Source organism: Callospermophilus lateralis, chromosome 13, assembly GCF_048772815.1.
Source record: "Callospermophilus lateralis isolate mCalLat2 chromosome 13, mCalLat2.hap1, whole genome shotgun sequence".
Taxonomy (NCBI): Eukaryota; Metazoa; Chordata; class Mammalia; order Rodentia; family Sciuridae; genus Callospermophilus; species Callospermophilus lateralis.
The window spans coordinates 39,575,131-39,590,932 of record NC_135317.1 but is presented as its reverse complement, the minus strand read 5'-3'; the positions used below and the strand labels follow the sequence as shown (position 1 = coordinate 39,590,932).

The 15,802-nt window shown below is 36.7% G+C and overlaps 1 protein-coding gene across 1 annotated transcript in view; it reads right to left on the bottom strand.

Moving 5' to 3' along the window:
- The window catches only part of Itga8 (integrin subunit alpha 8), a 168,056-nt gene that overhangs the window by 61,034 nt on the left and 91,220 nt on the right, over window positions 1-15,802 (bottom strand). The window contains exons 16-22 of the mRNA XM_076873117.1: window positions 14,822-14,877; window positions 14,291-14,445; window positions 12,908-13,045; window positions 12,326-12,393; window positions 10,821-10,968; window positions 5,576-5,668; window positions 1,112-1,191 (exon numbers count right to left, since the gene is read on the bottom strand). Of these exons, the coding sequence (XP_076729232.1) occupies window positions 1,112-1,191; window positions 5,576-5,668; window positions 10,821-10,968; window positions 12,326-12,393; window positions 12,908-13,045; window positions 14,291-14,445; window positions 14,822-14,877 (738 nt within the window). The remainder of the gene's footprint in view (window positions 1-1,111; window positions 1,192-5,575; window positions 5,669-10,820; window positions 10,969-12,325; window positions 12,394-12,907; window positions 13,046-14,290; window positions 14,446-14,821; window positions 14,878-15,802) is intronic.

Genomic DNA, 15,802 nt, shown 5'->3' with positions numbered 1-15,802 from the left:
TCCCTGATGGGGGTTAACTGAGTGGTAACTGAGGCAGGTAGGGTGTGGCTGAGCAGGTGGGGCATAGCTTTGTGGTATAAATTTTGTATCTGGTAAGTGGAGTCTCTCTCTGCTTCCTGATCATGTGAGCTGCTTCCCTCCACTACTCTTCTGCCATGATGTCCTGCCTCATGTTGAGTCCCAAGGAATAGAGGCTACTGTCTATGCAGTGAGATCTCTAAAACTGGGAGGCCCAAAAGAAACTTTTTCTCCTCCACAATTGTTCTGGTTGGTTCTTGTAGTCACAGTCACGTAGTAGCTGACTAAAAAACAGACCACAAAAAGAAAATACCTATCTACTTCACAAGGTACCTGCATGTGTACCACCATGCCTAGATCCTTTTCTTTTAATATGGATTTTGAGCCATTAAACTGATTCCATTCCCATTCATTAGAGTCGAAGTGCCAGGAAGCCTTGACCTGCATGCCTCACTACTCAGTGGGTCTTCCTGCTTATGAAATACCACTTTTGGTCATGAAGGAGCAAACAGAATAGACAATGAAAGGACAAAGTTACAGCTGAGTTCTTGAACAGGATCATCCTTAGAAAAGGGAGATGGCTATCTATGTGGCTCAGTTTATCATTGCTGGAGAAGGCTCTGCCCCCAAAATATGAGATTCTGTTGCCTGCATTGTGCTCCCAAGTAAACTATTACAGACTCCTTCATCCTGAAAATGTCAGGCCATTTCAAGACTGCACATGCAAAATCTATACTTTTTTGCAGATTTGCAGTGATTACCTGATACTGCACTGTGACTAGGGGGTATGGTGGGGGAGGGAGAAGTCATGTGTGTGGAAGGAGGGAAAGTGGAGGGGAGTGAGGTGAAGGGTGTCCAGGACAAAATCTGATTATCTCATAATGAGGCCTATGAAATGCAGACTCTGTGTCAGAACCAAAATGTTGAAAAAACTGAAATAATTTGAGAAAAATGAAGAATAGCTGATCTGTGAAAGTCTAGGTTCTGATTTCAGAAGAATTTTTCATATAAAAGAGCTTATAAGTGGCAGATATTTCACTATGACTCTCTGCTCAAGAGTGCTGTCCATACTGTGAGCATTGAAAGGTCTAACCTTCTGATTTGGAGATCGAAGTTAATGCTCATGTTGGTTTTCTCAAGACGTGGAACTGCAAACCGGAGGCCCAGAGAATACTGAAAACAATGACAACAACAACAGAACACACAAAAGACACAAAGTTATTATGTGAAAATATTTCCTAAGTAATTCTTCCAAAAATCGAGCCTTGGTCTCTGTAATATCCTTTTATCTGCTTCTGCCCTGGGTGACTGAGAGCTGAGAGGAAGTCATGGAATCAGACTTCAGGGGTCCAGAAGGTTCAGGAAACTCTATATTTTGTCCTGTACCCCCTCTTTTTATGTCACCTCCCTAATGCATTTATTGGCATCAACCCAAATATATGAGAGGATTGGTCCAGAAATCTATGATGCTTCTGTTTGATAGACATTATATAGTTGTTTAAATTATAGCTATAAGGTCAATGCAATAATGTGGATGATGCTGTTGATGTAACAGTGAACAACAAAGAATAAAAGTTACAAAGTTCTTTGTGTAACATGTTTTAAAAAGTTTATGCATGGAAAAATTACCACACGGGAGTGGGGATGTATTGGAGGGAAGTATTCCACAACAATATGTTAGGTTAGGGTTATGGTTGTATGGATCATTTTTTCCTCATTTATTTCCAATTTTTTTAAGCTGCTCTTATTATTATTATTATTATTTGCTCTATTATTTTTATAATTTAAAAATAGGGCCTGGGAATGTGGCTCAAGCGGTAGCGCGCTCGCCTGGCATGCATGGGGCCCTGGGCTTGATCCTCAGCACTACATAAAAATAAAATGAAGATGTTGTGTCCACTGAAAACTAAAAAATAAATATTAAAAAAAAATTTAAAAAAAAGAAAATAGATTTTAAAAGCAGAGAAAACAATAATATAAAATGAGGAAGTTGGAATAATAGTTAACATTATATAAAATTATGTTATTCTTCCAAGCACTGTATTATGCCTATGTGCCTCATGTCCTGTAATCAAGACAAGCACTCTGAGATAGGTACATAGGTTGACATTTTATAAATGAATAGCAATCTGAGGATTAAAGAGATGTCTTGCTCCAGATGCAGAGCAATAAACTACAGAGCAGGAATTTAAACCCTTGCATAATGACTCCAGAATCACAGCTACTATACTATGAGAATAAAATCGAATATAAAAACACATTAATGAGAATCAATAAAACTCTAAGAGTAAATTATCATTTTGGTCATAGATCATCCTCATTGTTTCACTGGACTTTATGGAATGTGCTAAGGGCTAAACACCATCCTAGTAGCTTTACTTACACCATCTCAGTGTCTTACTTCAAAACTTCCTACAAGTAGGTTTTTCCCCATTTCTCTGTGACTTGCCCAAAGTATCATAGCTGATAAGATGTATCTTAATTATAAAGCATGTGCACCCTCGTGCTCCAGTAACAAGCAAGTCCTTTCTAATTCCAAATGGGTGATTTTTGTTTTGTCAGGCCATTGCTCATGCTCTTTTCTCTTCTTTGAGAGATTTTTTTTAAGCCTTTTTCTACTTGAAGAACTCCTACTTCGGCTTCAAAATTCAGGATTAGAGTTGTTGTCTTAAGTTCTGTAGTCATCGGCCAGGCCAGGAAGAATTTTTACCTCTTTATTCTCGGTCTCCTTGTACTACTCTACCACAACTCAGACCTATGACTTTGCAAATTTAGATTTTCATATTGAAAGGAAATTGGGTATTTTCATATTTATATTGTCAGATTCTAGTTTAGCAAGAGGCACACAGAAGGATGCAGTAAAAATTGTTAAAAGAATGATGGGAGTGTGCCCTTGTTTGCACACACCCATGATGGGAATTGTACAATATTGTGAATGAGGCTGCTTCATGTTGGTCTTCAGTATAGAGCAGTTCACAGGGATGAAGACAAATCGAGGCATGGCAAGGTCATATTGATAAGAGGCACATGTGGTCTTAACTCATACCTAACACCAGATCTCGGGACATTCATTTCAAAAATTTTTTTGATCTCCCCTCCTTTTTTCTCTTTTCATTTTCTTATTAGAGAAAATTTGCGAGTTGTTAGGAACCTTATTGTCATGAACTATTTTCTATTATAACTACTAAAGGAATATGACTTTACTATTTAAAAATCAGAAGTAAAACTTCTAAATACTACCCTGAGTGTTTTGTTATGCTAAAAGTCACTTGGAAATTAGTTTTTTGAAAATATTGGGACTGAGATAAATATTCCTGGTGATTTATGATTTTTTTAAAAAAGATTAAGAGCTGCATTTCTATTTGGAATTTTACTACAATTCACTGAGAGTCTTTTAAAAGTACAAAATGAAGAAGTAAATAAATCAAAGTCTTTTATAACAAAACAGAATGCAATAAAATTTGATGTGTTTAAGGGCATTAAGGGGTAAGATAAGAAAGCTATTAGGTTTCTCCTACTAGAGAACTCGGAGATAAATGAATGTAAACAATTTACTTCCCTGACTTTTAAAGATTATTTGCTGGTAAAATGGATTGACATCCTTTCACATAAACACATTTGTGGTTCAGACCACACCACCATTTTTACCCTCCTTTTTGAATGACACTGGTGGCCAGTTTTTGCTCCAAGACTATCCTCTGTTATCAATGACCTTATACAAACTCTGGTCCAGATTTAACACTTACCAATACTGGAGAAGGACAGAGTGACTACACCTACAGATACTAACTCTATGGCACCATGTCAGTTCATTTTCATTTGTCCTTAGGTAATCATATTGGGTGTTTGGATATTTTTCTTCAAAACTGGCAAAAGAATTTATTAGCTTCTAACTAAAAAGGATTATAGTGAAAAATGTTCTAATATCTCAGTTTGGACATCCCATTCTCTTCCATGGATTCATTTTAAAGTCTCATCTGCTCTTCATTAGTTTTTATCCAAATCCTCTCACAGTTTTGCAGACCAGACAGAGTAAGGTCTTTGTGGTTAGGCCTGGTTTAAATCTGGGTTCTGTCTTCAACTTCTGTGTGACTTTGGGTAATTCATTTGATTTCTTTGTGCCCCAGTCTCCTCATCCATAAATTGCAGGAATACTTAACTCACTGGGTTGTTTTGAAAACTGAATAAAAGAGCACAAAAGTACCCCCTTTCTCCAGGGTTGGGTTTATAACACACAGGAGAATCGATCCATGTTACCCAACAGTAATCTGTTAGAGGAATTTACCTTTCACTTAAATATTTTTTTGACCCAAGAAGTAAGTTTACTGGACTACAGCTTGGTACATTTTTAAAAAATACCCAATATCAGTGTACAGTCTATATAATCTATATTATTCTTGTTTATATCCTGAAGTATAAATTGGGAATATATATTATTTGAGAAAAAAGTTTCACATGATCAGGCAATTGTGTGAAGCATTGGCCTAAAAGATTTATTTACTGGAAGGCTTCTCCGTTTTTTTAAAAATGCAAGTGTGTGCCTAGATCTCCCAGGGAAGGACAGGATGCTCTTAGTGACTGCAGAGCTCCCTTTAAAAGGATGCCCAGAGGAGCAGCACTCTTTAGAATCCATGGAGAAGTCACTTGAAAACAAACCTACATAGAATTATAACTTTTCACAAAATTTTCCAAACAAACCATTTCATTGATAAATATGAACACTAATTTTAAATCCAAGAATATGTTAGCTCAGTTTATGGAAGATTTAATTATGTAGTATTTTCAGATTTCAGAATTTTTTTCCTGCCTTATGACTTTATAATATAATTTCCATGTTGAGATTTATTACAAGAAGTTACTATGTGTGGACTTAAACTAGGATTACATAAAAGAAATTGATTGTCCATAAGTAGTCCTCAGTGGAAAGTTCCTAAATCTGGAAACAGAAGTAAAAGAAGGAGGAGAAGGAGAAAAACAAATAACTCCTATTCTTTTACAAGCATGTCAGAGAAAGTCATCAACCTTTTTGCCCTTGCTATCAACAATTTTCTGTGTTATTTTTCAAATGAATACCTAGCACAATTGATTCAAAAGCTACAGTAGAGCAATAATTTAAATATGAATACTGTGAATAATATCCATATAGGAAGGTATACTGAAAACAATAGTTAATTTTTTTTTGCTAAAATTAAGCTATTTTAAGCCCCCCCCACATTGTATTTTTTTTAATTCAAGGGGGAAAGTCTTTATAAAATTAAAAATATATATATATATTTAAGGAAAAAAATCTAGTAAGAACATCTTCATAGATTTGCTGAAAAAGACTCATAAATGTAAAGTCTAAAAAGAAATCCTGTAAAAGTCAACATCTTTTTGTATTTTTAATCTGTGATCATCAGTCTATGGTTTTAGTGCTAAATTCTTCCACCTTGGTAATTTCCTGCCTAATTTGTCTTGGGTGTTGTGTGCTAGGTTGATGAGTGCTAATGGGGGAGTACGATTTCTCTGTAAAATTCAATTCGACGGAAATTGGTGCATTCTGCTGGTTTTCTCTTACATTTGTTCCAGCCGCCATAGGGTTCCCAAGGTCACACACCACCATCCTGGTCACATTTTCCATCTTGTACTCACAGCTCAGTGGCCGCAATACCTACAACGGGAAAGAACACCGGCTTGGATTTCAAGGGGCAGAATAAATTACATCCCGACATGAAGCATGTGGGGCCTGGGAGCTGCCCTTGATTTCAAACACCTGTGTGAGAAGGGCTGCACAGAAATTAATCTGTGACCACTGACTCAGAAAAAATCTGAGAGAAAAAGAGGAAAGTAAAATTTTAGAAGAAAATGTGTTGAATGGTAAACATGGGTTTCACCGAGGAACACAATGCTCATATTTATTTTGGACATTATTTTCACTGATGTTAATGTTAAACTCAGGGCATGAATAAACAGACATCCCTTATGCTAATCTGGCAAAAGCGAAATCCAGTAACATGTACGGTTCATCACAAGACTTGATGAACATTTGCAAGAGAATTTCCTTGAATACAAATTTCTACCCACCATGGTCTTGTCTAGAAATTAGAGTTAATTTTGTTCAATACTCCAAATATGCAAAGAGAAGACTTTTATACTTAACCAGTATAATTCCAATCTCTTTGTTTCTCCCTATATCCTGTTTTGATTAGAGTTTATAAAAAGTCAACTTGGAAGAACTCTACCCTAGAGAAGGGGAGGTAAAAGGAGTTTATCTTTGCTGCCTTCTGCTCCTCCCACCTCTACTTCCTGTCCTCATGCTACTCCCAGCTGCCTAGAAATCCCTCCCTGGATTCTCACCCTGACTCTTTTTCCATAATCTGGAACCTACTGGCCTATGGCCCTGCTCTCCATTGGATGATAGCTACTTATACTAATCCATTATCTTGCTCTAACTATTATATATCATCAATTCCCAAAGATAACCTTGCAATATGATAATTTTTTACAATGGATCACCCTTTTGGGGATTTCTGTCTTGGAGATGATTCCCACCAAGATGGTCCTTTATCTACCTATCAGAAGTGTTGAAATTTTATGGAAGGAAGAAATGTAAAATTTCCAAGTAAAAGTATCAGAAAAGATCCTCTATTTCTTTCTTACTACTTTAGTAATGAAAAGCCCCAAATCAAAACCCAAATCAAAACAACAAACTCTAAATTCCAGACATCCACATAGAGAATTCCCTAGGCAAATCACACACTTTGAGACTTCAACACACACAGTCTTAACTAAAGGGAAAGGAGTGAATCACTGACATTTGGAAACACATTTAACACATGCTGTCTCAAATACTCTGAATGACATGTTAGTTACGCTGAAGGGACCAAAAAGCATATTTTCCAAAAGCTGGTAATCTTCTCTTTTCTAAAGTTTGATTTAGCAAGTATTCAACTTCTTAAAATCCCATAACTAATCCTAATTACACAGAGATGTTTGATGTTGAGATTATTAACTCAGACATGAAGACAGAAAAAAAAAAGCTTTCATTAGTGCCCATATGTCCCTTGAATATAATTCAAGGATTTAGTTTCTATAGAAAATATTTTTTCATCTTATCTAAGCGTTAAAGGATAAATGAGGACATTTTCCCAGCTTTCTAGAAATAGTTATTTGAAATCAATCAAAGATTTTTCTCACTCCCACATTTCCTCCACCCTCTGTCTTTTTTTAACCTTTATTTCCTTTCTACGAGAGAAACAATGATTGTTTTTCTAGATATTTCTAGATTATTTTCGTCAGCAGTTCCAGGGACATTTTGGTTCTAATCTGTTTATAGCTCTTAAAGTATGATTCACTCACATATTCATCCACTAAAAATATTTACTGTGGACCAGCTATTTATCAGGTTTTGATAGATAAGATCTTTTGCCCTCATTGAATTTCTAATTAATATTATAATGGTAGCAAGTAAATTACCAGCAATTATAACAAGCAATGGAAACATATTATTATGTAGGAGCTGGTAAGTTTTATAACAGGGGAAATAAATCATGATAAAGGAGGACATACACATGGATTTGAGCAATTGGAGATGTCCTGGTGGGTGTGGCATTTAAGTTGAAGGGGGCAATGCTTGCCAGTGGTTAGACAGGTGAGATTTGAATCTTGATTCTGCTAGATCAAGGAACCTTGGGCATGCTACTTAATTTCTCCTTATCTAAAAAACAGGGATCATGATAGCAGTTTCTCTATAAGGTTGTTATGGGGCTTGAATAAATTATATACCTACAAGAGCTCCAAACAGTATCTAGCCCATAGCCACTGTTAATAAATATTAGCAACCTCAATTATTATTAAGTCTCAGTTATTAGTACATCTCAATTATTATCAAGGTCTGAAGGATGAGTAAAGAGAGGTAAGTTAGGTGAGCAGAAAGAACCAGTGAGGCTGAAGAGGTGAGCTGGGGTGGCAGTATGAATAGCTTCAGAAATCATGTGAAGGATTTGGATCTTATTCCCCAAACAATAGGGAACTGGTGAAGATTTCAAGTCAGAGAGTGACATGGTCAGATGTGCATTTGAACAAGATGGTTTTCTCTGTAGTGAAGGGACTGGTTTCAGGGAGATGGGAACATGAATTAGGAGACTGTTGGAAAAATCTGGTTAATGGGTCATGCCAATTGGGAGGAAGGCAGAGTCAGTGCCAGTGGATGAAGAGATGGAATATGGACTAAGAAATGAAGGACTGGCTTTAGGCTTTGGGAAATTGGGTGGCTACTGCTGCCATTCTCTGAGATAGAAATACAGGAGGAGTGTGTGGTGGGAAGACAAAAGTCTAGTTAGGGACAGGCTGAAGGTGAGGTGCTTGGAGAGATTTAAGTGAAGATGTGTATGAACTACCTAGAACAGAAGGGGCTTTATAGAGATAGAAAAAAGAGTGGTTCCTAGGGTATGGGAAAAAAGGGTAATGGGACTATAATGAAGACAGAGTTTCAGTTTGGGATAATGAAAAGTTCTGGAACTGGAAACTGTGATGGGTGTACAGCAGTGTGAATGTAAGCCACCGGATTGCACACTGCGGATGGTGAAAATGGTAAATCGGAGCTCATACATATTTTATTATAACAACAATAACAAGGCACATAGGGCTTTATTCCTAGAAAAATTTAGAAGAAAAATCAATGAAAGAAAGTATATAGGTTGGCTCAATTCATGTTTCTAGAGAAAGTAATAATCAGCATCTAAAAGATGAATGTTTTTAAGAACAACAATAAAACTCTCAAATATACAATCAGATAATTCCTAATACTTTTCCCCTTAAGAGAATGTTTTACTAAAAAAACAAAACAAAACAAAAACCCTAAACTGCATTTAAATGAAAAGTTTCACAAACCTCAAACTGTATTAAAAACAAAGAAGGAAACAGAATGTGGCTTAGTCTTGTAAAATTCAAAGACTGAGTAAAAACCTTGGCCCAAGGGAAGTTGATGGAGAGAAAAATTTGCTAAGGGTTCATTTGAGATGACGGATAAGGTCGATGGTATTATTTACAGCCAACCACAGAGTGATAAGCCCTCTCCCAGGTTTTCCATTGCAACCAAGGGAACAGTCAGCTGAAAGTTTTGCTAAAAGAACATGGATGTTTTGTTTAATGAAGTCAGGGGTGGAGTGACACAAAGGAAATCAAAACAAAAATGTGAGTGGAGCTCTGGAACATTTTAAAAAATATCACACTTGAGCTTCATTTTTGTAATTTGCTCACATATTATTTGCATATAAGTATTTATAGATGATTTTTCTTTCTTTGTAGAGGTTTGTTACAAGATGATAGTTTTCAACTCAAAATGGTCATCAAACGCCATCTTTATAAGCATACATAAAAGTGCTCCACTTATTCTCATTTTTTTATATCTTGAAGTAACTTTAATGGAGAAATGAGTAAGGAAAACTAGAGGAAGAAGAAAATGAAATGATTATAGGCCATTCACTGGAGAAATGAGGGAACAAATTGATTTTCATGTCTGAAATGGGGGCAGGAAGGAACAGGTTGTACAGCTTCATACACTTCTGAAAAGAAATGGGATGAATTTTCCTCTTCCCAGTCTCATTGCTGACATGGAAAAGAGAAAAAATTTGGACCATTTTTTTAACTCCTTTATTGAGGTATGATTGACACACCCAAAGCTATACATATTCAATGGATACAACTTGATGAACTTGGAGATATTTGTTCTATGAATTTCTTCCATTGAAACTCATAATAATTTTAAATGAGTCAAAGATACTTGATTCTTATTCATTTGGATTCTTCTTTTCCTTTACAGGGAAAAGATAATTCAATTAAAACAAAATTCCATGAAACCAGAAGTGCTAACAGAGTGTTTCATATTCCCTAAGTATTAAAATGGCTTTAAAATAGCAATATCAAAACAGAGGAATCCCTTTTTATTAAATTATTAGAACTCCTTAATCATTAGAAAAAAATCATTAGAACTCCTAGTGGTTTCAGTATTTGGAAACCAGCAAGACATTTAATAAACTTTAGTTATATAAATCCTTCAACAAGTATTTAAGGAGTGCCTATGATGTGCCTGTTCCTATTGAAAGAAATGTGGAACTTGGTCTCTACTCTCAATTGTGAGTTTTGTATACTTCTGAAAGTGAGGGACTCTTGATTAATCTATAATGAATTCATAATGGTTTTCTAGACCAAGTGATTAAGAACACTGTAGGAGCAGAGGATACATTGAGGTGGGAAATTTCATGTCTGATAACGAATATAAAGAGGATAAATAGCATTAGTGTCATTTTAACAAACATAAAAACATAGGAACAGTTTCTTTTTTTTCCTGGTCACAATCCCATAGTGGACCAAGAAGAAAGAAAAATTTACTAGTTTCCTTTCCAGTTCCTGTCCAGGTTGTTATCAGTGCTCAGCAAGACTGGCTGGACCTTTTCCCCAAACCAATAATCAAAACCAGGCTCTAGTGACCTGCTGGGAACTAAAAGGAACTCAAAACAAACCTTGAAAATCCCACAAGGATGGGGAGTTAGCCTGGGATATTAGCTTATCTACCATTTGTCCAGCTCTGTTCTCTTCCTTGCTTCAGCTTTCAGTCTTTGGCAAACTTACCTTTGTACTGTGGCAAAGATAGACATTACCACCGTGTAAACCCTTCATCCTACCATGATTTGACAGAGCAAGGTACCATTTTGTTCTCTCTCAGTTAGGAAGAAACTCATTCAGCCTTGATGACCCTACTTAACATATGTGAATTTGAAAGCATATCCAGCTCCTTACTTCAAATAATTTTCAGGCATTACCTTGTTGTTACGTTCGATGCCAACATAATCCGCCTCCTCTGGTATCATTACAAAGAGTTCCGCTTCATAGGCCCCTTCCCCTTCATTTCTTGCATTTATTATGAGCATAAGGTGATTTTCATCTCCAATGATAATCTGGTGCTTATCTCTAAAAAATGTAGTTTAGGAAGAATGATTAGTTTATTCTATTTCTCTGACTCCATGGATTTTCTTTTAAAATAATTTAGGAGGGAAAAGGGACAGAGCAAATACTAAACTAGAACTTCAACAAAGAAGATAGGTCATCAGGAAGGAGTGGCAGGAAGAGTCAGGAGAACTGTGTCTGGTTGGGAATGGCAGAAAAACACCCAGTGGGATGCTGGGAATGTTTGACAACCAGATCCCAAACCACAAGAAAACTGATTTATAGCATTTGTGAATTCCAATGGTATAAATCGTCTCACTGCAGTTAATTCCAAGCTACCAATATACTTAGCAACCTGCTAGCAAAAAATTCTGCAAAATTAACATTTGGCTTAAAAGCCAGAATTAAGCAACTTCAGAACACGGCTGAAAACATATATTAGGAAGAAAATAGGTTATGAGAAAAAAGAGAGATGGTTTAGAAAGTAAGAAGGGACATGACACACTTATGATAAAAAGGAAGAAACGGGCAGATCAAACAGGATCCTAAATGGCTGATAGAAGGTTTTGAAGGAATTTTGAAGAACCTTAATTCACTTTGAACTTCAAATCAAACCAACATTTAGAAATGACTCTTCCACTTTTGACCCTCACTCAAATCCATTGCTTTTGACACTTGGTAAATTATGAAGTTTGGGCAAAGTTCCCTTGAGAAATTACCATATAGATTCCAAACTATGGCAGTAACCATAGTTTCTGGGAGAGGAAGGAGCACAAATCTGCTTTTGCTACCAGAGGATGTTTTATATCTCAGTCTGAATTCTTTCTGAAATTACAGATGCTGGAGTCTGGGCCCCCAGTTACTGACAACTAGGAAGCCCTTTGATTCTTATTTGACTTTCTGACATCTTATACTTTATACCCTTCTGTGAATTTTAAGTTCCTTTTTTTCCAGCAAGTTAAAATGAATTTTGTTTTGACAGTTTTAAGTATGGCTTTGAGCCATGCATGCTGTGAAAACCAGTTTGGTTAAGGTGTAGATAGAACCCCCCTCTCTGAATGCTTTGCCCACTTGACTCAGGCAAGTAAATATAACCCCAGTCACCCTGTATGTGAGTTTACTTTTAACAAAAAAACATTTTTTTTTAAACTTTTGTTGAAAGACGAAATAGCTCAGGCAAAATCTCAAGGTGTCACTTGATGCCAATGACAAAGAAATAACCAAACCCCAGGTTAACCCAAAGTGTTGCCAAACTCAAGAATTTCAAGTAAGTTGCTTTTTTTTTTCTCCAGTTGGAAGTGTGTACCTTCTCCAGAGAAACTTTAAATAAACACCTGTATTTCGTTGGATAGAATGCACACATTTATTTATTTAAACTCACGGTCTAGCTGACAGCTTCAAGTCAGGAACGCACAGATTATCTTCTCCACAGTCCACCAGGATGTGAGCCTGTGTTGTACAAACCACACATCAGGAATAATCTGGGAAAACCAGAATCATATCCTTTCTCTTGAAAATTCCAAGCAATTCCAAAAATTAAACCAAAGCTTTTATCTCATGATGTCCGATTCTACCCAGTCCTGTACCCTAGGTTATGAGGTGACCTCTCAACATGGGCTAGTTTACCTTGTTGTCTAATTCCAATCCATTCTGAAATGTCTGTCAAGTATGATATGTGTCAGTGTTTTGAGTATTATAGGCTGTGTTGCTTCTATTACTGCCACATTTTGAACAAATTAAATCTTGGTTGCATAAGGGGAGGGGCTTCAGAAAACATCAGGATGCGGTGTTTCAGGAAACATGTTAGAAAAAACTCTTAGAAAAAAGAAAAAACTCCCAAATGTTGCATAACTATATACAGGAAGGAAAACATCAGGGGCCAGCCTTCATCTCAGGTCACAGGAACCCGCACCCCCCAGAGGTTACCTGTCAAAAGTGCCACCAAAGTTCATCGAGGACATACCTGTTCAGTAATGACATTGTCCCTGTAGTGGTTCAGTATTGGGTTCACTTCCAGGCCTTCTTTAAAGGTGGATTCATCCAAGCTGTAATTCAAACTAATGTTGATTGGAGATAATTTATCTCGGAATTCTGTTTCATCCTAGGAAAAATAACCACAAGCTCAAGAGAGGCTCCGTGAAATAGCTGCAAGATGTTGGTCTGCAAAAGGCAGGCAACTCTCGACATTGCTCAGTGAAAGTGACTGATAGAGCAACGACCACGGCAACAGGTTTAGACACATGCTGATTTATGTGGTATATAGTAGCTAGCGTAGTTAGTTTATGTTCAGTGATGCAATCATTTAGAGCTCCAGCTTCACCAACATGTGCTTCTAGAGGGAAACTTTGGGATCTCTAGATTGTCAACAACTCACACAAAATCAGTCAAGTTGCAAAGCAAAATATTACACTTATATACTGTAAATGCAATGAAAACCATCAAGAATTAGGATTTTTGTTTTCAGGAGATTGCCATAATTTATGAGTACTCTTAGGCTCAGGGGAAAAAAACATCTTGATTCTCTTCCTCCCTTATTATTTCTTTAAGGCCTGGCTTGCATGAACTTCAAAACAGCTTCAGCACATTTCACGTTCCCTTGATAAAAGGCACAGAATTTTTCCAAGGAGAGGCTAAACACCCAGTAGCAAGCACGCATGGGGCCTGTCACCCTTTAGTTGTGCCATTTAAGGCCATAGTAAGCGGTGTGAGTCATGCCTGGCTTTTCACGTGTGAATGTGGCTGTGAATCTCTGGTCTTTCCTAGGGTTCCTCTTGCTAACCAGTCCCTTAGGGGAGAAGAAATGAGAATAAATGACCATCACCCAACCACTGGCAAGGTGAAGGTTGATACTTGCGTTATAAATATTTGGACTTTTCAAATTTCATGGTAGGTTTTAGAGTTGTAAAAACATATTACTTTTAAAAATCATAATTATAAATTACTTTTAATAAAAGCCTTGAATGCCTAATGTTTTCCTAAGTTGGCTCTGAAATGCATACTGATAAAAATCTAACATGATACTTGCATTGGATAAAAACTCAAATAAATTGTATTGAACTTTTATGATCTTTAGAGGGGAGGCACTTAGAAATGAAAACCACCTGAGTTGAGTGCTGTTATCAAGATTTTGTTCAAAACAGAAAGAAGCCTTAGAAATTAAGAGCAACAGATCATTAGGTTAGTTGAAGTCAGGGTCAGGAAGAGTATTCAACCTTGAAGTTTCCTCCTATGAAAATGAAAATAGATGGGGATCTCTGGAGACAAATAGGATGACTACATGGGGGAAAATGACTGGAATTCAGATTTGCATGTAAGAGGCCACGAAAATGATTTCTGCAACACTTACTCGAAGGTAAACGACAAAATCCTGGCACTGGAGGGATTTCTGACGCTTTATCACCAGAGGGAAGAGGAGATGGGGCTGATGGTTACCCAGGAAGAGTGTTCTTTTAATGGCTCCTTTCTGTTTCAGGGAATCTAACTGCACCTCAGCTGTCAGGGCTGAATAGAATCAGGGGAGGAAAAGTATTCAGATATGAATTCTTATTTTAAATTGCTTATTCAGGAAATATTTTTTTTTCCAATTAGCTGAGATCAAACACATACATGAACTGAAAAACAAAGTCACAAAGTATTCTCCAAGCTCAAATTTTTTTTGTAACGTTTTTATTTGTAACATTTTTAGATTGTCATTTTCCTCACAATTATATACTTTATACATAATAGTAATACCAGTTATTGAAGTAATATTATGTACAAGTCTCCAAAAGTGCAATAGAAATCTGGGTGTTGAGCAAGGGATCTTTAGTTTTATATAGTCTATGTAGAGAGATGATTACTGTTCAGTTTTCTTGGTACAGTACAGGAGTATACTCACCTATTGTGTTTGAAATGCTCTGACCAGATACAGATGCACATACTCTTAAAGAAAAGCTATAAAAAAATAGTCAATAATTGATTGGTTAATACAGTTTTGAATCTGAAGTAGAAATCTTCCTATCCTTTTCCCCCATTAAAACGAACACATAATTTTCCCTTTATATTTTTAATGGTACACACACACACACACACACACACACACACACACAAACATGTATGTTTCCCACAAGTCTGCCACAACACCAATGCAATTAAGACAGGTAACTGGCCATAGGAAAGTAATATTTGAAAAAATTACTAGAGTTCAACTGATTTAACAATTGATCAACTAATACCCGGCAGCTTTTATGCAGTGGATACATATAAATATCTGTCATATGCAATGGAGTGAAGAACAAGGCAGGACAGTGGTGGATAGTAATGGCAAAGCCTGGATTAGTAGGAACATGGCCCCATCTGCAACACTGAAAGATCCAGTGTGGTTACAGCATCCAGCAAGATTTGGAAATTGGAGGAGGCACAGCTGACTTGGTGAAATGATGGGAAACAGGGCTTTGAAGTCATGCTAAATAGTGTGAATTGAATCCTAAAAAGCATAGAATAGCACACTCTGTTTAACCTACATTGCCCACTCTGCTTGGAAGGACTGGAAATTGGTGGTAGCACGCTAGATGCGGGGTAAGACTGGCAGTAGAGGAAAAAGAAAAGGGAGGACAAGAGAAAGAAAATAAGGAGCTTCAGGCTGCTGTCTAGCTAGGTAGGCACAATATATAGGCTATTGGGCTGGGGATATGGCTCAAATGGTAACGCGCTCACCTGGCATGCCGGGGGCACTGGGTTTGATCCTCAGCACCACATAAAAATAAAACAAAGATGGTGTGTCCACCAAAAATTAAAAAAATATATATTAAAAATTCTCTCATATATATATATATATATATATATATATATATATATATATTTTCTATGAAGACAGTGA